General features: G+C 36.4%; 3 protein-coding genes across 9 annotated transcripts; 2 read left to right on the plus strand and 1 right to left on the minus strand.

Annotated features, from left to right (window-relative positions):
- The first annotated feature begins 1272 nt into the window (after window positions 1–1272).
- LOC133673160 (helicase-like transcription factor CHR28) lies at window positions 1273–12770 on the plus strand. 5 transcript variants are annotated; one of them, XM_062093841.1, is made up of 12 exons: window positions 1273–1440; window positions 1763–2013; window positions 2185–2349; window positions 2431–2816; window positions 3962–4033; window positions 4111–4188; window positions 4300–5200; window positions 5763–5893; window positions 9172–9387; window positions 10304–10831; window positions 11228–11437; window positions 12336–12770. In XM_062093841.1, exons 2-12 carry the CDS (start codon window positions 1851–1853, stop codon window positions 12438–12440), a joined length of 2955 nt encoding a protein of 984 aa, XP_061949825.1. In that variant the 5' UTR covers window positions 1273–1440; window positions 1763–1850; the 3' UTR covers window positions 12441–12770. The 5 variants fall into 5 exon arrangements, with proteins under 5 accessions (XP_061949825.1, XP_061949824.1, XP_061949823.1 ...); XM_062093840.1 differs by having other exon boundaries at window positions 1754–2013; window positions 2185–2816; XM_062093839.1 differs by having other exon boundaries at window positions 2185–2816.
- A 470-nt stretch (window positions 12771–13240) lies between these two features.
- Window positions 13241–14972, plus strand: LOC133673161 (cysteine desulfurase, mitochondrial). Its single transcript, XM_062093845.1, has one exon. The coding sequence runs from the start codon at window positions 13286–13288 to the stop codon at window positions 14642–14644; it is 1359 nt and encodes a 452-aa protein (XP_061949829.1). The 5' UTR covers window positions 13241–13285; the 3' UTR covers window positions 14645–14972.
- A 2318-nt stretch (window positions 14973–17290) lies between these two features.
- On the minus strand, window positions 17291–23689 carry LOC133672264 (peptidyl-prolyl cis-trans isomerase FKBP43-like). 3 transcript variants are annotated; one of them, XM_062092636.1, is made up of 11 exons: window positions 23516–23689; window positions 23282–23352; window positions 22878–23116; window positions 22482–22624; window positions 20961–21237; window positions 20599–20832; window positions 19846–19894; window positions 19652–19764; window positions 19110–19202; window positions 18575–18952; window positions 17291–17674 (listed from the first exon to the last, which is right to left on the minus strand). In XM_062092636.1, the coding sequence occupies exons 1-11, from the start codon at window positions 23526–23528 to the stop codon at window positions 17545–17547; spliced, it is 1740 nt and encodes a 579-aa protein (XP_061948620.1). In that variant the 5' UTR covers window positions 23529–23689; the 3' UTR covers window positions 17291–17544. The 3 variants fall into 3 exon arrangements, with proteins under 3 accessions (XP_061948620.1, XP_061948619.1, XP_061948618.1); XM_062092635.1 differs by having other exon boundaries at window positions 18575–18949; window positions 19652–19894; XM_062092634.1 differs by having other exon boundaries at window positions 19652–19894.
- Between the last annotated feature and the right edge of the window lie 950 nt (window positions 23690–24639).

The raw sequence follows: 24639 nt of genomic DNA on the forward strand, positions 1-24639 counted from the left end.
TAATTATACTATACTATCTTCTCTCTTTCTATTCCTCAAACTTGTTATTTAATTAATATTCTTTGATAGGAATTTTAGAATTATTGATTTGGTTTTGGTGAATCCTAAGAACATATATTCTCCGAACCCCTCAGCAAATTTAAAGTTGTGGTGGCGAATAATTAATAATATTTGAATGATAAGATTTTATATATTCGCATGGAAGCCTTTCATCCAACCCCATGCATGTTTCCCTACATTAATATCTTCACGTGTGAATCAATTGCTTGAGTCCTCTGTTTTTTTGGCCAGCAATCTCATCCGTCCCTGGAAAAGGGACTTGTTGAATCCGAGATTAATTTCCAGATCGGCCACGTCGGGACGTAGTTTTTTGTGGGTTCATGGGTGTGTGCTTGCTGGACTTTGCTTTTAGTTTAAGGACAACTCTTCTTCTTCTTTCCCCCTCTTTTTTCAGGCTGTTTGGAGTCCTGAAACTGAATTCAAAAAGATACAGTTGATAGCAGCATACTGGCTATAAATCAATAGGAGCTATGAACACCAGCCGTGCTTAACATCTCCGGTAACTAGCACATCAAGATCAAGTGATTATATATTCTTCAGGCATCGCCGGTACTAAGGAAGAAGCACAACAAAGGCGAGGAGGACCCATCATGTCATGGGCATGGGAAGAAATGAAAGGAAAACAGAGCGGAAATCAAGGATGCTTATGGGCCTTGCTCGACCACGATCTTCATGGTATTATTAACTGCACCGATTAACAAAGGGTCCCGTCCATTTAAATGTTTTGTTTTTTTTTCCTTCTAAAAAATAATTTAAAGATAAAATAGTAAGGACTGCTAGCTAATCCAATCCAATTCATTTCTATATCTATATTCTAAACAGATTAATTAAATTCAAGTCATAAGAATGGTAAAGATGACTGCCCACTTAAACTAAACCCCTGCCCTGCATCTATCCGTGTCGTAAAATTGATAATAACTATTTATTATTATTATTATTGTTATTATTGTTATTATCAATCCTTAAAACTTGTTCCTCTTACCTTTAAATCACACATCCTAACTGTTTTGTTTATAGTGTATTTATTCTCATAGTTTTCATAAAACTAAACTATATAATTTATGTTCCAATTCTTGAATAATCCATTCCCACTTTTTTTATTTTTATTTTTTTTAATTTCTACCTCCTAATTATTATTATTTTTAACCGTGGAGGAACAAAATTAATCTTCTCTCTATATACATATAAATAAATAAATCTCGTGAGATCATAACAAGCCGTAAAACGACGGCATCTCTTTCACTCCTTTCTACGTTTTTTTAAACTCTCTCTCCCCACCACAAGTACACAACACAACACCTTGCAAGTGCTTTGCTTTGCTTTTGTCCCTGCAAAACCCTAATTTTCAATCCACGATGATTGGTCCTTTCACAATCACAGGTAGGGTTCTACTACTCTCGTTCTCTCTTTCTCAAACTCAATTTTAAGTCTAAATCTCGATGCTATTAATTAATTATTGTTTCTTTGCCCTGGATGTCTCCATCTTTCAATGTATTATTCTGCTTTTTTAATATGCTGATTGCTGTAATGTCTCTCCAACGGGTCTTGCCTATTTTGCTCACTCCTCTTTTAAAAAAAAAAGATAAACCTAAACTTTTCTTAATTAGTATGTAATGTACACGTTAGATGGAAAATTGCAATGCCATTTCTTTTGAGGAATGTTTTCAAAAAATGAATTTTTTTTTCTTGCAAGTAAATGCAGGTTGACGAATTATTTTGCTAATTTAATTTGGCTGAAGAAAGGGAAGATTTTAGTTGACGATAGGGGGATTGATCCTCATAAAAGCTCAATGGCTGCTATAAGTCCTATAGAAATCAGTTCATCTGATAGTGATTTCAATTTTACTGACGATGATGAGGTTGAAATATCGCCTGTAAATGCAAGGGACTCTGCCAATACCAGGGCGCTTCCGGATTGGGCTACTGCTCATCCCACAACCTCAAGATATACAGGTCGGTCTCATTGAATTTAGCTATACCACCAAGGACTGACTTTCCCGCTTCTTCTTTTCATTCCCTATTTATCTAAACCTCACTCTCACATTGCTATATGGAAATGGCCGATCTCACCAAAGTTGAATGTATTACTAATCTTGGTGGCAGTGAACTAAATTTGCATTGCAGGTTATGGCGGGCAGACACAAAATGCCTCCCCTCTTAAAAGACCATATGCTTCAAATGGGAGTAGTTCATCAAATGTAAATGACCTTTCATGGATGAAGATCCACGGTCAACCTACCAACGGTGCCAACATTAGAGACACAAGTTGGCCTATTGCTCGAGGCGATGGTACTCGGCATTTTATAGGGACTGGGAATGTGGGTCAGCCTCGGACTGTTAATTCTCAAATTGCTAATGTTTCTGGTGCAGATTACGAGAAGCTTTCATCCCAACAGGCTTTAAAGAGGACCCTCCCGTCATCTCTTCATCCATCTGAACTGAGTAATAAAGCAAACAACATGGTAGAGAATGCCAGCAGCAGTGGGTCTCGTGATATCTATGGAAATGCTTATCATCTTGCAGGACCAAGTGTAACTAATAGCAGGGGTTATACGAGAGACATCCACAGCAAGCGCAATAATGATGATATTATGATGTATGAAAATAACGGAAGCAGGATCCCACCTCCATCTTTTATGCATGGAAAACCTTCTGCACAATTTCCTGGTCCAAGTGAATCTGTGTATCACTCCATGGCTGGGGATGAAAATGCTACTGGAACGGACGAGAGACTGGTCTATCAAGCGGCACTGGAAGTATGTGGAGTTAATTTTACCTTTATTTTAATTGCTTATATTGTATAAACAGGATTTGGGGTTTCCTCTTTGCTGGTTACGAGCATAATTTTGATTTCATAGCAACTCATTTTTGGTCATTGTCTTTTTTTCATACTGTAACTAGCATTTCTTTTCAAGTGTTGGTAGGGCTGTAATAGAGTTGAGCTCAGCCAAGCAGCATGTTGTTCAAGTTTGGTTGTTTTAGATGTAAACTGAGCCTGAACACACCTCAACCTTAACATTAATTGCAAAAAACTTTCAAGTTTTGTTTGCTTAGAGCTTGGACTTGTTCAGAAGCATAACTGATGAAGCAAACCCAGACAATTTTGACTTGTTTTTGATTCGTACCAACATTTTATTTTACGTAATAATGCACATGACCTTATGTTCATATTTCAGAAAGCTGTCGATTACGTTCTTTTATTATTTTTTGGAACTGTAACCTGTCCATTTTAATTTTAGTTTTTTGTCATATGAAATTTAGCATTTTTGTGATAGTATTATTACATAATTACCTGGTACAGAAAAAAAATGTACTTTTCTGTCCTGATTATCTGGAGCCAAGAAAAACTATTCAAGCCTAGTTTTCATAACAATCAAGTTTTAGTTTGTGTAACATTTTGTTTGGCTAGTGACTGTTTTTCCAAGAAAACACGTGTGGAGTTTTTTTTGTCACTTGGTCTATCTTAGAGCCCAGCATTGCCAGATCGCTGTTATCTCTAAACTCTCGTAAAACAAATGACTTGATTTCTGTGTTCATGAAGAGATATTGAGCTCTTATCAATTTTAATTTCCTATGTTTTCCACTTTGGGGACCTAACAAACAACAAATACAGCTGTACTCAATCTTTGACTCGCATGCCTTACTTTTTATGTACAGTTCTAGGTGAGTACCATCCATCATGATTTATAGGCTTATTTCTGTCTCCGCTGCTGGTATCTGGGCCCATTTGTTTTTGTGGGGCACCGCAAAAACAAACATAGCCTTACTTGTTTTAAAACTTTAGAGTATAACAAACAAAATTATGCTGGTTCTTTTCTTAATATTTCAAGTTGCTGGGAGACAAGTCAATGTTTGAAGTTCTTGAAAATTTTATAAAGATGACGGACATTTATTCTTGCAGGATCTTAATCAACCAAAAGTTGAAGCTAATCTACCTGATGGTCTTATGTCTGTGCCTCTTCTCAGACATCAGGTTTTACCATTTTACTGATAATCTACAAGTTGGTTAGTGTATTTTACATTTTTCATTGAAGTTGTTTTATTTTACAGAAAATTGCTTTGGCATGGATGCTTCAGAAGGAAACAAGAAGCTTGCATTGTCTAGGTGGAATTTTAGCTGATGACCAGGTTATGCATTTAGAGAAGTCCATTTATTCTTATTGCGTTTGTTCATGATTAATTCTTTTTTTGGTTTAGACCTACATATCTGCCATCACTCATTATGATCTCATACTCCAGGGCCTTGGTAAAACAATCTCAATGATTGCCCTTGTACAAATGCAAAAGTCTTTGGAGACAAAATCAAAGTCTGAAGATCAGCGCAATCACAAAACTGAAGCATTGAATTTGGATGACGATGATGATAATGGAACTCCTGTCTTGGATAAAGACAAGCAGACTGGAGAGTCGGCTGATATTAAATCTACCCCAGAAGCTGGTTCTTCTACAAAGGCAATTAGTAGACGTAGACCAGCAGCAGGTACACTAGTGGTGTGTCCGGCGAGTGTTCTCCGACAATGGGCCCGGGAGCTGGATGATAAAGTTGCTGATGGAGCCAAACTTTCTGTCCTGATCTATCATGGTGGCAATCGTACTAGGAGTCCTGATGAATTGGCTAAACATGATGTGGTTTTGACTACATATTCAATTGTAACTAATGAAGTTCCAAAACAGCCTTTGGTTGATGAGGATGAGGCTGATGATAAAAATGGTGAAAAGCATGGATTATCTTCGGAGTTTTCAAATAATAAGAAGAGGAAGAAGACTTCTAAAGTCAGCAAGAAGAGAGGCAGAAAGGGAATGGATAGTTCATCTATTGATTGTGACTTTGGTGCACTTGCTAGAGTGAGCTGGTCTAGGGTGATACTGGATGAAGCTCAAACTATAAAAAATCACCGAACTCAAGTAGCTCGAGCCTGCTGCAGCCTTCGTGCCAAAAGAAGGTGGTGCTTATCTGGAACACCTATACAAAACTCAATTGATGATTTATACAGCTACTTCAGATTCCTCAGATACGACCCTTACGCTGTTTACAAATCATTTTACAATACCATAAAAGTTCCTATATCCAGAAACTCATTCCATGGTTACAAGAAGCTGCAGGCTGTTCTAAGGGCTATAATGCTGCGTCGTACAAAAGGTGATCGCTCTCGTTCTTTGGATCAATGTAGTTGGGGGGGGGGGGGTTTACCTAAAAAAATCATACTTTTTTTTTTAATGTCAAGCACTTCTACATGAGACCTGTGCAGTTGGTTTCTCTCTTTTGATTTCCTTTCAGGAGTATAATCATGCTGCGTGTTTATCATACTCAAATATTTTATAGCAGCATCTTTTATTCATGACATATAAATGAGATAAAGATGGTAATTCTCGGCAGGATGAATGGGAAGAGTTTATGGGTTGCTTAAAGGCCTGCCTCTTGAACTTTCTGATTTGAATTTCATTTTATTGGTTTCGTGAATAATTAAGAACATGGATATTCGTGAACGATTTCTTTGACAGGGATGTTAAATATTTGCTTTATTATTTTATCAGCTTTATTTAGATTGTATCTTGACAAACACATATTTATTCAAACTTGAGTTTTTATGTTAAATCCTTTGAAACTGTGTTCCATTGCTTTAATGTTGTCACATAACAGAAATGCGATTTTTGTGCAAGCATTTCTTCTAACATAATATTTGTTGCTAAATGTGATATAGCAACATTGATTGATGGGCAGCCTATAATTAACCTGCCACCAAAATCAATCTGCTTGACAAAGGTAGACTTCTCAACTGAGGAGCGGGCTTTCTATACTCGGCTAGAAGCAGATTCTCGTTCTAAATTCAAGGTACTTTTTACCCCACTTAGTTACTTTGTCAAGCCAAATTGTATTTGATATTTTCTTTCCCTACTGAATTAGCTAGTGTTGTGATTCAACCAACCAATATGTTGTTGAAATCAGCACTATTCTGTTTTTTTTTTTAATTTTTTTCTTTGGGATTTATCATGGATGTGGGATATTAGGAAACTGATTAAGTAATAACTATGTCTATCTAAATTGTAATTGCAATGTCATTAGAAAATAAGGTCAGTCCATATTGTAAATAGAAAAGGCCAAGGAAAGCTACTTTTGGAAGGGAATTAAATATGCTGTTTTGATTGAGAAAACTATAACATTATGATGTAGAACAATTATTCTAGAAGTTCATGGACCAGATTGACAAGGGCAAGCCTGAAAAGAAGTCCATGAAGAAACCCGAAAGTATCTCATTGAAGGGTGTGTTTCCCAAAAATTTTGATTTTTTTTTTGCTTAAAATGAAATTTTTATATTTATTTTTTTAGATCATTTTGATGTGATGATGCTAAAAATGATTTTTTTAAAATAAAAAACTTCATTTTGATGCATTTCTAAGCGAAAAACACTTTGAACTGCCACCGTTACCACAATCCCAAACAAGCCTGAAGCCTAAAGTTACTATTTTCCTGTTTTAATTATTTTCCTAGTTAATTTTGGGTTTTAATTATTTGTTTCCTTTTTAGCTTAGTCTTATAATTTAATTAGTGTTTTACTATTTATAAATCCTAAAGCTACATGAATTCTATTTATTAAATAAGTTTTAAATAGGAATCCATTCCTATAAAGAATTTTATTACTAATATAAATAAGGAGTCTAGTTTATTTTATGGAGATCAAGATTATTATTCAAATTCAATAAAAATATCAGTGAACTTTCTCTAAATTTCTCTATAGTTTGGTTTGTAACCTTAGGGCTTGAGAACCCTAGTTTTATCTTTGTTATACGTTGCGTCAGATGATATTAGGCTGGTTAACATTCGGGTTGATGGCGAATTGTGAAGAGAATCGTGGAGAAGTTGGTGGCTACTATTTCTGTGACGTTGATAAGGGGATGCAAGCTGTTTGAGATCAGTTGGATTGTCATTCAGTACCAATAACAACTTTAAAGGGGCGAATGCAAAATGAGTTTGGCGACATCAATGTTAGAGTTGATGACCTGGCTTGAGGCACTAAGGCTGCGCACAAACATGAACCAGGGAGGAAGATAGGCATGTGCTAGGGTTGACGCCCGTGGCCAACCTGTCATTGAACCAGTTCGTGCAAGTCCTCGTGGTCAGTATGACTACGATATTCATATGGTGAAGAATATCTATTTTGGTTGATGGAAGGCACAAATAGGAATTGCAAAGAGGAGAGGGATATACTTGGAGACTTACTTCGGGGTCTTCCTTACCTTAGATCTATTTCTAAAATTCCATTTAGACAACCACTTATCTATGTGAAGAGTATAAACTAGATGGAGGATGTGGGACCTTGTCAATTCAAGACAAACAACCACAACTCGAGAGACAAAATCAATCAACGTGATTGAAGGTTAGTATGAGCAAGAACTTTTCGATGACCAGGATTTTCTACGCGAACCTGATGGAGATGATGAAAAAGAATTATATGATGATGAAGATCTTGCAAACAAGAACATGGAGGACCCGATAATTTCTGACAAGTCTTCCGGAGATATTATGAAAGATTATTTTGGTGTTCCTTTAAAAACAACAGTTGAAGTATTGAAGGACATAGATAATGGTGAACTCAAGTTTGAAGTTGAAAAATGTGGGAAAGGACTATAAATGACCTTCATAAGAACAAAAGGTGTAACATTAGATATGAAATTTTTTCTTATTATACACGCACTATAAATGAAATTTTAAAGTTTATAGGTCAAAGACTTGCTATTTTGTGAATAAGTTAGCTACAATAATATATTTGAACTATTGTTTCTTTGGGGTGGAAGAATTCAATTTCTAATAGATAACTCGAGGACAAGTTTTTCTTAAGTGGGGGAGGTTGACGTAGAACAATTATCCCAAAAGTTTATGAACCAGATTGACAAGGCCAAGTCTAAAAAGAAGTCCACAAAGAAACCGAGAAGCATTTCATATGAAGCTTGAAGTTACTATTTTCCTGTTTTAATTATTTTTCTAATTAATTTTGGATTTTAATATCTATTTTCTACTTGACTTAAGACTTTTAATTTAATTAATATTTTATTATTTAGGAATCCTAATGCTAGATGAATTCTATTATTTAGTTAAGTTTTAATTAAGAATTCTTTCCTATAAAGAATTTTAGTACTAGTATAAATATGAATGTCTATTTTATTTTATGGAGATCAAGATTATTATTCAAATTCAATAAAAATATCAAAGAATTTTCTCTAAATTTCTCTACAGTTTGGTCTGTAATCTTAGAACTTGAGAATTCTAGTTTTATCTTTGCTATACGTTGCATCACATTAATGCAACAACTATCTATTGGTTTAATACAGTTTCCAAGCACTTTCTTTCCCACCATTTTTAGAGATTGCAATAATCTTCAAATGCTAAATTTCCTACTTTACCATTGCAATACCACATTTCATTTGCTATGGTCCCTTGGCATCATGATCACCTCTGTATGCCAGACTCAAAGAACCACTCATATCAATCCTACTTCATATATGGCTGTTAAAATTGCTGTTGAAGCTTGCAAAATTGGAAGCACATGTGCAGAATTCTGCTTTAGAAAACATGTTGCATTTGCTTTCTTGTATTTGCATATTTCTTTTGTTCTAAATCACAATTTGCTTATCAATCATGGATTCTTGCAAAATAAATAAAGAAAAATTAAGCACTATCTTTATCATGATGCATTTGGTTTCTTGTTTTTTTTCCCCACATCATGATTACCTTTATCATGTTGCATATGTTGTTGAAATGAGCACTATTCTTGTATTTGCATATTCAATAAATATGGCAGGGCTGTCTTTATTTTGGGGTTAATGGACAGAGATAATTATGACCAAGAAATTAAGCACCATTTCTACGATGTTCTCTCCTGTTTGTGTGATAAAACTTATCATGATGCTCCATTCCTGAACGCACATATTGGTGCTAGACTGACATTTATTGCCTGATGGTACTGGGTTTTAAAACATGCTAAAAATATTGAAGGCCCATCCACTTTCACAGAGGATTCTTTTCTCGTATTTTGGAGATCGTTTCCTGCTTTATTGAATACTAGGCATTCTGAATTATCATGTATCTTAATGTTATAGGTTTCTATCTTTCAGGCTTATGCCGCTGCTGGCACAGTGAACCAAAATTATGCAAATATACTTTTGATGCTTTTGCGACTTCGCCAGGCTTGTGACCATCCACTTCTTGTTAAAGGTTTTAATTCTGAATCTGTAGAAAAAGATTCAGCTGAAATGGCAAATCAACTTCCCAGGGAGATGGTGGTGGATCTATTGAATCGCTTGACCTCTGCCCTCTGTCGTGTATGCAATGTGAGTCATCTTAAAAACCCAGACTGCTTTCCCAAATAGTCAATGCCCCTTGTAAGATCTTGTTGGGCTTTCTCTTTGCTGCTGCCATAGAACAACTGGTGTTGAATATCATCTCTGTTGCACCCCCCACACTTCTTGTCTCTCGTCTATTGTTGCTTTGTTTGTGATGCATTTGTTGATGGATTTTTTACATGTGAGAGCTTCTAAGTCTTGCAGTGAAAATAGCGCTCTAAGTCTTGCAGTGAAATAGCGCCTAGCTTCTGATTTTGAGTATCTACCTGAAATAATAATCTGTTTGATGATTTGAACTACTAGGAAAAGCGGAGTTAATCTGTGGGGTAGTATAATGGTCTTGGATCCATGGGCCAAGCTCCTTCACATAGTTGAATGCAAATCATATTTTGCTTGAGCAACTTAAAAAGCTTTGCACAGTGCATTCTTATTGTTTATCCTCTGCCGACCATGCTTAATAAAGTTGTTGAAATTGTCCCAATTCATGCCTGTGCTGGCTGCTGGCAGGCATGTTTCAACTGCTCCTAGACATTGTTTGTTCGGTACTATTTTAATCCTGTTAGTATCTGTCAAAACACAAATTTTCACCAATGAGAACCCTAAATCCTTGTTGCTAATGTACTTCTTTGCCAATCATGTTAGTGTGTAGTTCTTTTCTGGAAATGCTTGTTCCATGCCACTTAGTTCTTGTCTGGAAATGCCTGTTCCATGTCACTTGGTGATTGCACCTTTTTCAGCATTTAGTGATTACATCTTTGTCTATGCCACGTTAGAGGAATCTCTTTTTGGAGTGTGAGTATGTACCCGCTTTAAATTAATTAACAGCATCTGACTAGTGAAAACAAACACTGTACCATCCTGCATCAGACTGGTCTAATTTTTCTATTGTATGATGGTCCTACAGGATCCGCCTGAGGACTCTGTTGTTACCATGTGTGGCCATGTTTTCTGCAATCAATGTGTATCAGAATACTTGACAGGAGATGATAATACATGCCCTGCTTCTGACTGTAAAGAACAACTTGGTTCTGATGTTGTTTTCTCTGAAGCTACTCTTAGAAGAAGAATCTCTGACACCTTTGATGCTAGTTCCTCACATTCCAAATTTGATGATAAGTCAATAGTCCTTCAGCACGAGTATAATTCCTCAAAAATCAAAGCTGTTCTTGAGGTTATTCAGTCACATTGTAAGGCAGGGAGTCCAATTTCAGAGTTTAATGGTTCTGCAGGATGCATTGAAACATCGATGGCATATTCAAGGTTGTCAACTGAAGGACCAATAAAAGCAATTGTTTTCACCCAGTGGACTAGCATGTTGGATCTGGTTGAGTTTTCAATGAATCAGCATTGTATCCAGTATAGGAGGCTTGATGGTACAATGACTCTAAGTTCAAGAGATAAGGCTGTTAAAGATTTCAACACTGATCCTGAGGTTTGCCCCCAACCTTATGAATTCTCAAAATAATCTTATTTCATGAAGGTTTTTCTTCATCTATTCCAAACGGGATACCTGTTAATTTTCAAGACCTCTAGCTGACAAACACAGAGTACCATGTCATATACACTATTTAATAGCTAGCCAAATCATGCAATACTAAACTTTTCTGTCAAATTGATGACATTGCGCGTGGTGATCATTCCTGAAGCCATAATTTTTGCATTGCATTCAGCATCTGAATGATTCAAGTTTATAATATTGATGACATTGCACATGATGATTGTTCCTGGTGCCTTAATTTTTTCATTACATTCGTTCAGTATCTGAATGATTCAAGTTTATTGTCTTGGCATTGTCTTTCAACATCAGAACGATTGAAATTTATTGCAGGTAACTGTGATGCTAATGTCCCTGAAGGCAGGAAACCTAGGTTTGAACATGGTGGCTGCATGCCATGTCATCCTTCTGGATCTTTGGTGGAATCCAACCACTGAGGATCAGGCTATTGATCGAGCCCATAGGATTGGACAGACCCGTCCTGTTACAGTAACACGACTTACCATCAAAGACACCGTTGAAGATAGAATATTAGCTCTTCAGGTATTATTTCTTTCTACAGGTCATTGCTTCTGCCTTTACATATCTGGATTACTGTTTAATGTGATTCCTGTGGTTTGCTTCCTGGGGAGCCTAGATGTTACTAGGGTTAAAGAGGGAAGTTTTTGCTGTATTTTCTTTCAACTAATTCTGAATCTTTCATTTCTCTTTTTGTTATCTCTTCTAAATATCATATACCAACACCAATCCAGAAGAGGCAGAAAGTCTGGGAGTTGAAAGGGGTTTTTTTTTTGTTTGTCAGGAACAGTGAATCCCTGAACAGAACCACACGGGATTCTGTTAATTCTCAAAATACCTATGTTCAGGTTTACTGTGCCTTGCACTTGATAAATCCAAGAGAATTGCCTTTTCCTTTATTTTTATCGAGGAAAGTTATCAGGGAGAAAAGTTGAGGATTAACTATGCATGCTATAAAATACGAGTACATTAAATCAAGGTGGAATGTAATTATAGAAACGAAATGGTTATTAGCCAATTATGGTCCTTTTGAAGTTCTTCTTAGGGTAAATTTGGAAACAGCATTATCATTCAACATTTCATCTTGAAATAGCTACTTGTACGAGTTAAGACTTGGTAGCCATGTGACTTAATCTTATTAAATATGTCTAGAAGACAACCTGTTGCACTTCCAGGGTGGTAGATGAGCACGGCAGTTTTGGAGGTGCCAGATGCTCAAGCCTTTGTAAATGACAATGATAATATTACTTGTAATCTTGAAGCGTGATCTAATGCTGCTTCTTCCTTAATTTTTTTTTTTTTTTGGGGGGGGGGGGGGGGGTGAATTTGGGTGCCTGCTTGTATGTGCATTTCTCTGCAATCTTATATTTGAAGTTTTGACGCTGGTTTTGTAAGATGATTTGGTGCTAATCACTATTTGCAGGACGAGAAGAGAAAAATGGTTGCATCTGCATTTGGCGAAGATCAAAGTGGGGGTTCAGCTACTCGTCTTACTGTGGAAGATCTCAAATATCTATTTATGGTCTAGGACACCGCCCCAATTCATTCACGTTGCATCTCATCGCCATCTATTTCTGACTCGACTAGGAAAATGCTCCGGGGCAAGTGAAACATGATTTTTAACCAGTTAGGAAGTCAGGAGGGATCTAGTGGCTGCACTTGTGAATGCCTACCACCCTTGTTGTAGCTCAAATCAAAATCGTGGGGGTTGGCATGTTTTTGGATGTTCTTTTTTTTTTTTTTGAGAGCCATAATTGGCATTTTTGCTTTCATCAGGTGCAGAGGACACCGAAGGCAAAACTATTTGTAAATATTATCATAACTGCCTCATGTATATCAAGCAATTTGTTTGTGCAAATGCATCGAGAGAGTGTGTGTGGTGTGTGTACTATCTACATACAGACACCGAGGCCTGGTCATGACCTGGTGGTTTCAAGGGAGACTGAGAAACACATTAAATAAAATAAAATAAAAAGTATATCTTTGCCATCAACGAGGACCAGTGCACCTGGACCATCGGGGACAAGTTTCTCTTTCAATATTCGATCACGTTTCAATGCAGCTTAGCACATCCCAGATCCCAAGCCCCCTCCATTTCTTGTTTGTTTTTTTAGCTTGAATTGTAGTTTTCACACGCGTGGACAAAGAACGGTCATCCTACTCTCAGATCAATGATCCATTAGCTTGTAATGATCTAGTAGCTTGACCAGGGTGTAAGACGCACACTTTTTTAGATGAGGATCTAATTGAAATATGTGAAAAAGTATAGGGGCTGGGAACTTGATGTTGTTTGCCCTGGTAAAATATCTTGCCTTTAATAAATAGCGACGAGCCCTGGGAAAGAATCCGAAACCACAAAAATTATCCAAAACAATGGCCACCTCGAAGCTTCTAGCTTCCACCCTCCGCAAAACCCTAACCACCTCTTCCTCCTTCCGCCGCTTCTCCACTGCAGCGGCAGAAGCAGTCGCGCCGGCATCAGAACCCGAAGATTCCATGACAATAAAAGGCGTGAAAATCTCAGCTCGTCCTCTCTATCTCGACATGCAAGCAACATCTCCAGTAGACCCTAGGGTTCTCGACGCGATGCTCCCTTACTATCTCGCTCGCTATGGCAACCCTCACTCACGGACTCACCTTTACGGCTGGGAATCCGATCAAGCCGTCGAAACGGCCCGCTCTCAGATCGCCGATTTAATTGGCGCGTCGCCGAAAGAAATTGTCTTCACTTCAGGAGCGACGGAGTCTAATAATATTTCAGTCAAAGGAGTTATGAAGTTTTATAAGGAAAAGAAACGACATGTCGTTACTACTCAGACGGAGCATAAGTGTGTTTTGGATTCTTGCAGGCATCTTCAGCAAGAGGGTTTTGAGGTTACGTATTTGCCTGTTGGGAATGATGGCATTGTTGATTTGGAGAAGCTGAAGGGATCGATTCGGCCGGATACTGGTCTTGTTTCGGTGATGGCGGTGAATAATGAGATTGGTGTGATTCAGCCAATGGAGGAGATTGGGGAAATTTGTAAGGAGTTGAATGTTCCATTTCATACGGATGCTGCGCAAGCGTTAGGGAAGATTCCGATTGATGTGGATAAGTGGAATGTGAGTTTGATGTCTTTGAGTGGGCATAAGATTTATGGGCCGAAAGGGGTTGGTGCTTTGTATATGCGTAGGCGGCCAAGGATAAGGGTGGAGCCCCAAATGAATGGGGGTGGACAAGAGAGAGGGATAAGAAGTGGGACGGTGCCTACTCCTTTAGTCGTGGGAATGGGGGCAGCCTGTGAATTGGCGAAAAAGGAAATGGAGTATGATGATAAGAGGATTAGGGCGTTGCAAGAGAGGATGTTGAATGGTGTTAGGGCTAAGCTTGATGGTGTTGTGGTGAATGGGAGTGTTGAGAGGAGGTATGCTGGGAATTTGAATCTCTCGTTTGCTTACGTTGAAGGAGAGAGTTTGTTGATGGGGTTGAAGGATGTGGCTGTGTCAAGTGGGAGTGCTTGTACGAGTGCTAGTTTGGAGCCTTCATATGTGCTGAGGGCATTAGGGGTGGATGAGGACATGGCACATACCTCCATTAGGTTTGGAATTGGGAGGTTTACCACGGAGGAGGAGATTGATAGGGCAATTGAGCTCACGGTGCAGCAAGTTGAGAAGTTGAGGGAAATGAGCCCGCTTTATGAGATGGTAAAGGAAGGGATTGATATTAAGCAGATTCAATGGGCACAACACTGATTGGATTAGACTAATGCTATGAATATCACTGTGGGGTAAGCAAGGAGCTTGCGATGTGGATCTTCTGCCATTAAGAATAGCTTGTTGGGTCAAGTGTATGCAGAAGGGATGGGTGTCAGCATCCAGGTTCTTACTCTATGATTTCGTTGTACATGCCTTTGAGAACTTTCATAATTTATCAATGATAGAATTTTGGAACTAGTTATCTTAAATTATACTGTCTGTTTATTTTGTCTAGACACTCTTTTTGACACCAAGAGCAATAAAGTGTGCTTCTAGGTTGATGTACTACTTATTTTCTAATGGATGGGTGGATGGATTTGTACCATGATGATTGTGATAATGTTCCAATTTGTGTTTTGTGTGATAATGGTTGGTTTATACTTTCCATTTGTTGGTTTTGGAGTTGAATGTCTGTTAATAATCCTCAAATCAAAGCACTGGATCTGATTTCAAAATGTGAATGAACTCATACATTGGATAAATGCTCAATTTACCAATCTTTATGAAATTTCCCTGTCTAGATTACATCTTATTTTGTCATTGGCCTTTGACTTGGTTGACTTCCAATTTTAACTAAAGATTTAGTCCACAGATTATAGGTTTTTTGATCTGAGGCATGGTTCACACGTCCGTACGATCTATGATAACGGAGGATAGCCCAGCCCTTTTGTTATTGGATTGAAAGATTGGGCTCACCCAAGCCCAAGTTATTAGATTTTATTTATTTTTATTATTAAACTTCAATTTTTATTATTTTGTTAAACTTTTATTAGATGGTGGGTTTTAAGCCCAAATTTGATTCTGATTAGGGTTTTATTATTTATATGTAATTTTCTTGACATTACAAAAAGATTTTTTTGAATTGAATAAAATTCACAGAGTTGCATATTTTTTCCAACTCAGTTCTTCTCTTTTCTAGCATTTTCTTCTCTTTCTTTAGCTTCCTCTTCTTAGCTTCTTCTTTTCTTTCTTATTAGGCTTCAAATCTTCTTTTGTTCCTTATCACTTTTGATATTGAATGATTTCATTGTATTTCTTTTCTACATATAGACAAGTCTTGGAAGCAACTGATATAATAATTTATAAGGCAGTTATTTTATTCCATGCTGGAGGGCACATGCTGCAAAATACGTGGAGAGTGTAGACCCATACAGACCTGTATTCATTCAGGTTTGAAAGCAAAAGCATATGCTTAGAGTCTCAAGCGAAAGAAATCTAATAGCAATTTGAATCTATTAAAGTTCTGAGAGGCAGGAGATCAGAAAACATAACATTGCCTCTCCAGTAAACCTAGAAATGTGTTAGGGCCACCTTTTGACTAGCTTCTTAATACAGCAGATATACCTAGGATTGTCGAAGTTGGTCATTATTATGATGCTAATGGTGAGCCCAACTACTTAATCATGCTATTTTTAGCTGCGCATGCTCAACTCATTTTTCCCTCGTCTTTTTATTCTCATTTTACACCTCAATCAAGGATTTTACATGCTCAACTATGCTATTAGCATGGATTATCTTCTGAATTTCGAGTAGTAAGAGAAGAAGATGTCTAAAGTCATATAGTTCCTCAATTGATTGAGTTAGTGGTCCACTTGCTAGAGTGGGTTGGGTTAGGGTGACACTAGATGAAGTGGGTTGGTTTAGGACTATAGCGATCCCTCTCAAACGATAAAAATAACCGAGGTGGCTCGAGCTTGCATCAGCGTTTGTGCCGAACACCAATCCAAAATGCAATTGATGACTTGTACAGCTACTTGGATTCTCACATGATCCCTGTGCTCTATAAAAATCATTTTCAATGCCATACAAGCTCTTAATCCAAAAGGTGACTCCATGGTTACAAGAAGCTGCAAGCAGTTCTGGGAGCTATCATGATGTGCCATACGAAGAGTTGATTGCTTTCTCTCTCTGGGTCAGTATTCATATGGGGTTATTTACAACCCCCCCCCCCCCCCCCCCCCCCCAAAAAAAAAAGAAAAAAAAAAAGAAAAAAACTTTTGAGCTGTCGGCACCGTTTCTATGTTTATCCACAGATAGTTAACGAAAGCATCTTAATTCAGCAGATATAAAGCACAATCAGCACAAACACTTCGAATAGGAGTTGCTGAGGATTTGATTGCTGTTTTATGTTTTCTGTGGTATCCATATGCATCTTAAAACATGCTCTGAACCTTAAACTGAACAATAGAATTTAATACAAGTGACCTAACTGATCATCGAGCCCAAAAAGTGGTAAATTTTTGTACAACCAATCAAACAAAAACTCCAATGTCGTAACCTGGCAAGCAATTAGAGGAATTAAAACGAAGACAACAATGGTGCGTCTTTGTACTAATTAGCTAGCCCAAAAACATTGTTGACATTGGTTTAATTAATTAATTTTAATCAATAGTTGATTGATTCAAGTATGCTTTAGAATATGGTGTGTAAATATTAGATTGAGGTTGATCCTACTAGGAGCAGAAACAAAACCAGGTACCTGTCTTCTCATTTTGTGCATAGACAAACACTGCACAATCATCTTCCTACAAAAAATCAAACCACTTCCATTTCGTGATTTAGTTGTTGTATTCAATTGATGCTATAATTCAAGTGCTTTTACCAAACATTGCAAAATAATATCGTTTTACACTTAATCCAATATTAGATACTCCTGAAATAACATTTCATTAATCCTCTTGGTAGAACAACCACATAGCATGTTTTTCCATCATCATGTGTTATATTTGTATTCCTACCCTTAATTGTGAGCTCTTTTCTTTATAAAACCACTATCACTTTCAAAATTAACTTCCCCTTTAACCTGGAGCAGCCATTTTGCCATCTCATATTAACAACCACATCATTACAAAACGTCCTACTCTGAGATGCTTTTATCACAAGCATTGCTTTCCTCTTTATGCATTGATTCCATTTGAAGCTTCCATGCTTTCCCGAGTCCTGCTCTTCTTACTCTCTTCATTTTTCCTCTTCTTCTTTTTCTTCTTGGAGTGACTCTCTTCAGCAGATTGGTCAACATTAAAAGTCCTGTATATGTTATTTTCAGTCATTAGTATTGCAAATCTGAAGTGGACAGAAAAGAATGCTGCACGCAACAAAAGAATTACATCAATTCCCAAGATCCTCAATGAAAAGAACGGATAGTAAATTTCAAATGTCCATAAATATCTGTTCAAGTATATTTTTTTTTCCCTTTGTGTTCATTGGGAGGCTAGAGAATAGCTCTCCCGGTCTCAAAATCTCTCCTGTCCTGGATGTAAATAAGATTGGATGCAGCCAAGTGACTTCACCATCTAAACTAGCTAGCAACAGAGAATTTCTTCACAAGTTAAAAAAAATGCTCTTCATGATTCCAGAAATTGATGCACGGTCTTTGACAAAAAAGAATTGTACCTATATGCCATGAGTTTCGGGGGGGAAAAAGAGAAAAAAAACAAGATTACTTGTCCTGTGTCAAAAAAAGGCAACTCACCCATAGTACAGATAAGCCCCTTGGTACCACCTCAAAGCAAGCTTTTGAAGGGAGTTTAAAATGATCAGGTATTGTGCATATATGTCGTGCGTGTGAGTCTACTTATCTTTGACTTGAAAGAACCATAATACAGATAAGCCACTTGGTACTACCTCAAAGCAAGCTTTTGAAAGTATTTTAAAATGATCAGGTATTGTGTAAAATAGCCTGTTGCGTGAGTCTACTTATCTTTGACTTGAAAGAAAAGAAAAAAAAATAATGCATCGTAACACCCTACGAATTAGTACAAAACTTATTGTTTCCCATTTACTATGTCCTGGGTTTATTCCCCTTGCCTATTAACCTGAACATAAATTTCTAACCTAAATAACAGGCTAGCATCCACTGAAAGGATCTCAAAAGCAATGGATAAAACAGGAATCAGAAGGTTCCGCATAGAGATATTCAGTACTCACACAAAGCTCTGTTGCTTCTGATTTTGTTCCTCTTGCATAAACACAACAGGGTCTAAACTGGTAGACTTGTCCTCATCTTGCTTGCCTTCTTCCTCTTTAATGGCGTTATTGTGGCTGCCACTGCAAGTCCCAGGAATTTTCTTATCTGCCTGTTCTTTCCTTTTCCTCTTTGGCTTTGCACCATTTTCATGCTCATCTTGCACAGACAGTTCATGGTCATGGCAGTCAGTCTTGAAATCATCTTCCTTGCCTTCATGCTCTTTAATGGCATCAAGAACTTTCTTATTTGCATGTTTCCTTTTCTTCTTTGGCTTCGTAACACTTTCAAGGTCCAACTGTGTGGGAGGAAGATTGGAATTCCATGGCAAGACAGCCCTACTACAAGAGTATACCAGGTAAAATCAATAAAGCAACGAGATAAACAGGTCTTTTCCTAATTAAGTTGTAATGAACTAGTATGAGCTGACGAAGATGGATATGCATGTATTGTTGTGCAGATAACATAGAGTAAGAGGCTAAAACCAATAGTACTGACTCATCATCTGCTTGCTTCTGATTTTCCTTCTTCACCAATAGCATATCCTGCCCTGTTTTTCCAGCTCTAGCTTCATCTTGGACTTTATCTTCTCTGACAACATGGAAATCAAAATGACTGTCAGTTTCAATATGTTTTCTTTTCCTTTCCTAAAGGTTTGCACAGAACTCAAGCACAAAGAGGGATAGATAAATATACATCTTATAAAAATACAAAATTTATTGAAACATTTGATTTAACAAACTACCCTCAGTATCTATTTGTTATTTTACCCTGAGAAAAAGATCAAATAGGCCATCAACTTCTCAGATTCTTTAGCTATGTTTTATTATATTTGGATATAACTTTGAGAAAAATAAAGAAAAGAAGTAGACAACTAAGCAATTCCCTATATCACAAACATTCAATTTAATACTATATCAAGTTTTCAATGATAACTTGAATGATTCACATGCCACAAAAACTAGTATTTGATTTGTGGGGGGAGAGGAGGGCGTGTAATATGCATGTTGGTGTGACATGTAATGCAGAATTGCACTAACTCATCATTTGTGTCCTTTTGATTTCCTTTATCAGTCACCAGCATATCCTGCAGAGTGTTTTTAACTTCATCATTTGTTTCCTTGTGACTTTCTTTATCAGTCACCAGCATATCCTGCAAAGTGTTTTTAGCTTCAGCCTCATCTGACTGAGCTTTATGCTTGTAACTCAAATGATTGTCAGCATCAAGACTTACCTTCTCCTTTGCATATTTTTTCCTTCTCCTCTTCAGCTTTTCAACATTTCTACAGACCACATGAGGATTTCAGTGAGAATTGAGCAAGATCACCTCCCAGGTGAAAATATCAGAGAAGAATAAAAACAAGAATCAAGAAATTTATTTACTCACAAATCCAATCTTAGTGCAAATACCACACACCAAAAGAAGAAAGAAAAAGAGAACAGAGAAACACAAACAGGGAGGTTATGCAGACCTCTGAGGCCACCCAAAAAAATGGATGTCATAATTCATAACAGTAGCCATCCAAAATGATTCTTAGATGCTTAAAGGTACGTGAGATAAATTACAAACAAAGGGGTGTGTTGATGCTTTCCATATGTGATAATACATTAAAGCACGTACAGACTTTCTAATTTAAGCAAAATATGCATTGCTTTATGATTTGAGAGAATCCTCTTGTAGATAATGGGCAGATCCTTTTAAAGTTAGCTAGTTTGACCAAAAAAATATACCTCACGAGGAAAAAACATTTTAGATTAGATGGTTTCAAAGCATGAATTCTTTTGGTTTTCAAAATGATTAACCAACCTTGGGTATACCTGCAGTGTTTGATCTTGAAATCTGGTTCACAATTTATTAGGAGAACGGAATACATTTCTTTGTCCTCTAAGCCCCATGGCCATTGAGGATACCAAATTCAAACATATACCTACATATATTCATATCATGAACCTGTGATAAGATTCTGGAGACAGTTATGAAACTTACTTGTCATTTGTAGTCTTCTGGTCTTCTTTAGTCACAGGCAAATCTAGGTCCAATTTGTCAGCCTCTACCTCACTTTGGATGGATTTCTGCTGACCAAGAGCCCTGCAAAAGAAAAAGTCATCTTCAAGTGGTACCTCCTCCCTGTAATGTTTTTCCCTCTTCTTCTTAAGTTTTGCACCATTCAGAGAATCCTTATCAGATGAAGGTAGGAAAGAATGGTGGTCATCTATTTGCCTGTTTGAGTACATAAACCAAGCATAACATATGGATTAATAGGAAGACTTACAAGCAAGTTAACAACTAAGTAAATTTTATACATAAAACGAAAAACCCTACAACTAGGGATTCCACAGCACTCTTACCTTTTGGACACACCTAAAATAGCACCTGCATTCCCCTTTGATACAGTTACCCAATTGCCATTATCTTTCACCTTCTTCTCACTTGTTTCACCTTTTTCCTTCTCACATTTTTCACCTGCTTCTGATCCCATACTTTTTACAGCAGATTCTCTCTCGTGGAGGAAGGAAATAGGCATCTTATCTTCATCATCAGATTCAATGAATTGGAATTTCTTCCTAAGGCGTTTGTGGCTGCCCTTACCATTCTTACGTTTCTTCTTATCAAATATCTCTTCAACTAATGGTAAAACCAGCATATTTAAAACAGCAAAACATCAGAATAAAATTGATTAAACATCATCCTCATTGGAAAATAGAGTGCACGCCACTATCAAAAGTAAGTTGATAACATTGACAAGATAAGTGATATACAGGGAAAGCAGAATGTCTGGAAGAACATGAGAAACTTTTAAATTGACAACACGTGATAATAAACTCATTTGATTGAGTAATCACTGCAATCAAATTCTAGGGAAGATCATAAATTGAATCGATACAATACAGTAAATTACACTACATGAACACAAACCACCCCACTTACCATTCCTCGAACCTTAGCATGAACAACACTCATGATAGGCAAACTTATAAGGATAGGTCCTAAACATGCAGCCCCAAAAATAAGGAACCAGATCAAACACAAATTCATAATAAAATACCCCGAGACAAAGAAATCAACAAGATTTTAACCCAAAATCAGGACATAGGTATTTGACACAGTTTTATTATAACAATTTGAAATAGATAGACATCTCTTTTTAGGTGCATGTAAAATGACACAAATGTTATAATAAATATGCTTGGGAGTTTAATTTATGGCCTTAAGGGTGCTATTGTGAAACTGGTATAAGTAAGCTTAAGTCTAAATTACAGACATGCCGTTTCCTTTTAGCGATCTATTTCAGAAAACTAGAGTTTTCTGTAAACCCTAAGTTAGGTGGTTTTTTCCCCTCAAGCCTGGTAATCTATTGCTGGTTTTACCCTGAAACTACGTCACAGAAAATACTGAACAATAAGCATAACAGCCAAGAAACTTGCTAGCACGTGCACATGCATGCATCATTGAAGATAGCTGAAAGAATCATTTAAATCATACGTAGATAGCATGTCTGAAGTTTAAGAGTATTTATAAGATAGTACACTTCATTTACTCCATGAAATATAGTGGTTTATTCTTACTGAAACAAATGACGTGAACACTCATAGCAGCCCAATGCAACTCAATTCAAAGCAAAACCAAATAGTCCATGACTTTATATAGCATGCCAAAAGTACTCAGCATACAACCGCATGGAGCATTCACATGCATAACATGCATAAACAAGAAAGGAAATGGACAATAGAAGGCTGGGAAGCCACTGGGTTGACCTTAACTCGGAATTCATGTTTGTCAGAATTCCATATTTTTTCTTTAGAAAATCTTTTGTTTTAATTTGACGCTTTGCAGTATTGTGCATCATCATCAATTTTTTTAAAGGTTACCTTCGCTGCTATAAACGGTTGATGGTGACATGATCTCTGGATCTTCATCATCATTAATGAAACTACCCTCGTATTCATCTTCATCGCTGCCATTTGCAGACCTTTCTGTCTCTGTATCTGCAATATCTTCTCCATAAGATTCTCTAAAAATTATAAAATGACGGAGAAACAAATAATATGTTGATGGAAAATATTCAACAAAATAACAAAAAAAGGAAGCTACTTTTACACGGAAGGGATAGATGTTACTCTCACTTTTTTTTCCTTTTGAATTTTTCCAGTAATTACAGCAAGTTTAAGAAACAAAATTAGTTAAAACATCAAAAAAAAAAAAAAAAACTGTTCAATTAAATTCAAGTCTATGTAATATATAGCAGCAGGCCAACCAAAGGATACGTCTCATCGTCTGGATGAAAATGTTGACCGCAGCGGCCACCAAGATAGTAACCAGTAAGATGAACACTCCGAGGACCAATAACTGAGAAAACAACTTCAACTGTCTCCTCGAATTCCAGATGCAATTGGGATATCTCAGTCTTTTCAGGAAACAAAGAACAAAGATATACGGGACTGGAATTTCCTACATTACACTGAACCACACTGTTCTTCATTGAACTACCAGTCCCTAAAGTTGCCTAAGAAACCATAAACAACACAAGAAACTATCAAACATAGGAAACAAAATCCACTCTCTTCTGTAACACATCAAAATTTAACAACTTCAAATTTAAGCTATATAGAAAAAATCCAGTTCAGAAAACATGAAAAAGAAAAGAAAAGAGAGCATCTTTTATAAGTACCTGTGAAATGTGGAGCCTTCTTCCATTATTCGGTGCATGAATGAATGGCTTTCCGGGTTTCACTTCAACTCCTGCCAAAATCCCCAAAAAATAAATCTAACATTCAGAAACCAATTAATCTTTCTCTTTTTTTTTTCCTTTTAAATTAGAATCCAAAAAAAAAAGAAGATGAAAATACTAAAAACCACCCCCCAAAAATAGGTGGACGGACTCCATTCAAAAGGAAAAACTAACCCCAGAAAGCCATAGTAAAACGAAATGCAGAGATTTTTTTCTTATGAAGCTTCGATGTATTAAATATAGAAACAAAGCCTGGCCTAGATGAAGTTACAAAGAGAGAAGAAGAAGAAGAAAGTTGTGCTACTGGTTTCTTAAACCCTGCCTGCGACTGCTGGGAGAGGAGAGAGAGAGAGAGGCAGAGGGAGTTATATGTTGGTGCTAAACTACACTCAGAACCCTCTAGTATATTCTTCCTAACAATTTCATCCCTCAGTTTTCAGATATTACAATTTATATACTTTTATATGCTTTTGTTGCAAATATTTAAGGGTCATTGTTAGAGAAGCATGGAGGGATGAAATTGTTAATTTTTCTAGAGAGTAACGTTGTTGAACAACACATATAATGTCAAATGTTTTGAATTATTTTTTTTAAGAAAAATATGAGACATGCAAATTGAAAAAAGTAGCTTAAATTTACATTTTATTTATACAAAGGAAGCAACATTCTTGGATACACACACACACACCAGTTTTTGTTCTCGCATTTGGCTATGGAACTGAATTATTTTTTGAATAAAAAATAATATTTAGATGCTAAAAATAAATAAATAAAATATAAAAACATGTTCATGATAAATATGTAAAAAAAGCTAATTGAGGCTAAGTTAACGCGAGATATTTTGTCAAATCTATAATTTAGATTATGTAACTGGAATAATCTGATTAAAAATAAAAAGAATTATAAAACCTTTTAAAAAAATATGTTAACTTTTTTAAGCCTATGACCCGAGATATTAAACTTGAAGCATTTAATTTAGAAAAATTATGAAGTTTAATTCTTAAAAAAATAAATATTAAATAATGAAATTGGAGAAAAAAGTAATAAATATACAAATTTTTTTAAAAAAATAATAATTAAAATCACTATCACAACTATTATTAATAATTAATATCATCATTATTATTATTATTATTATTATTATTATTACCACACCACTGTTGTTGTTAATTTTTTTAAGCCTGTGACATGAGACATTAAACTTGAAGTATCCAATCTAGAAAAATTATGAAGTTCAATTATTAAAAAATTAAATATTAAATGATAAAATTGGGGAAAAAAATTATAATCATACAATT

This window comes from Populus nigra, chromosome 14 (assembly GCF_951802175.1).
Source record: "Populus nigra chromosome 14, ddPopNigr1.1, whole genome shotgun sequence".
Classification (NCBI taxonomy): Eukaryota; Viridiplantae; Streptophyta; class Magnoliopsida; order Malpighiales; family Salicaceae; genus Populus; species Populus nigra.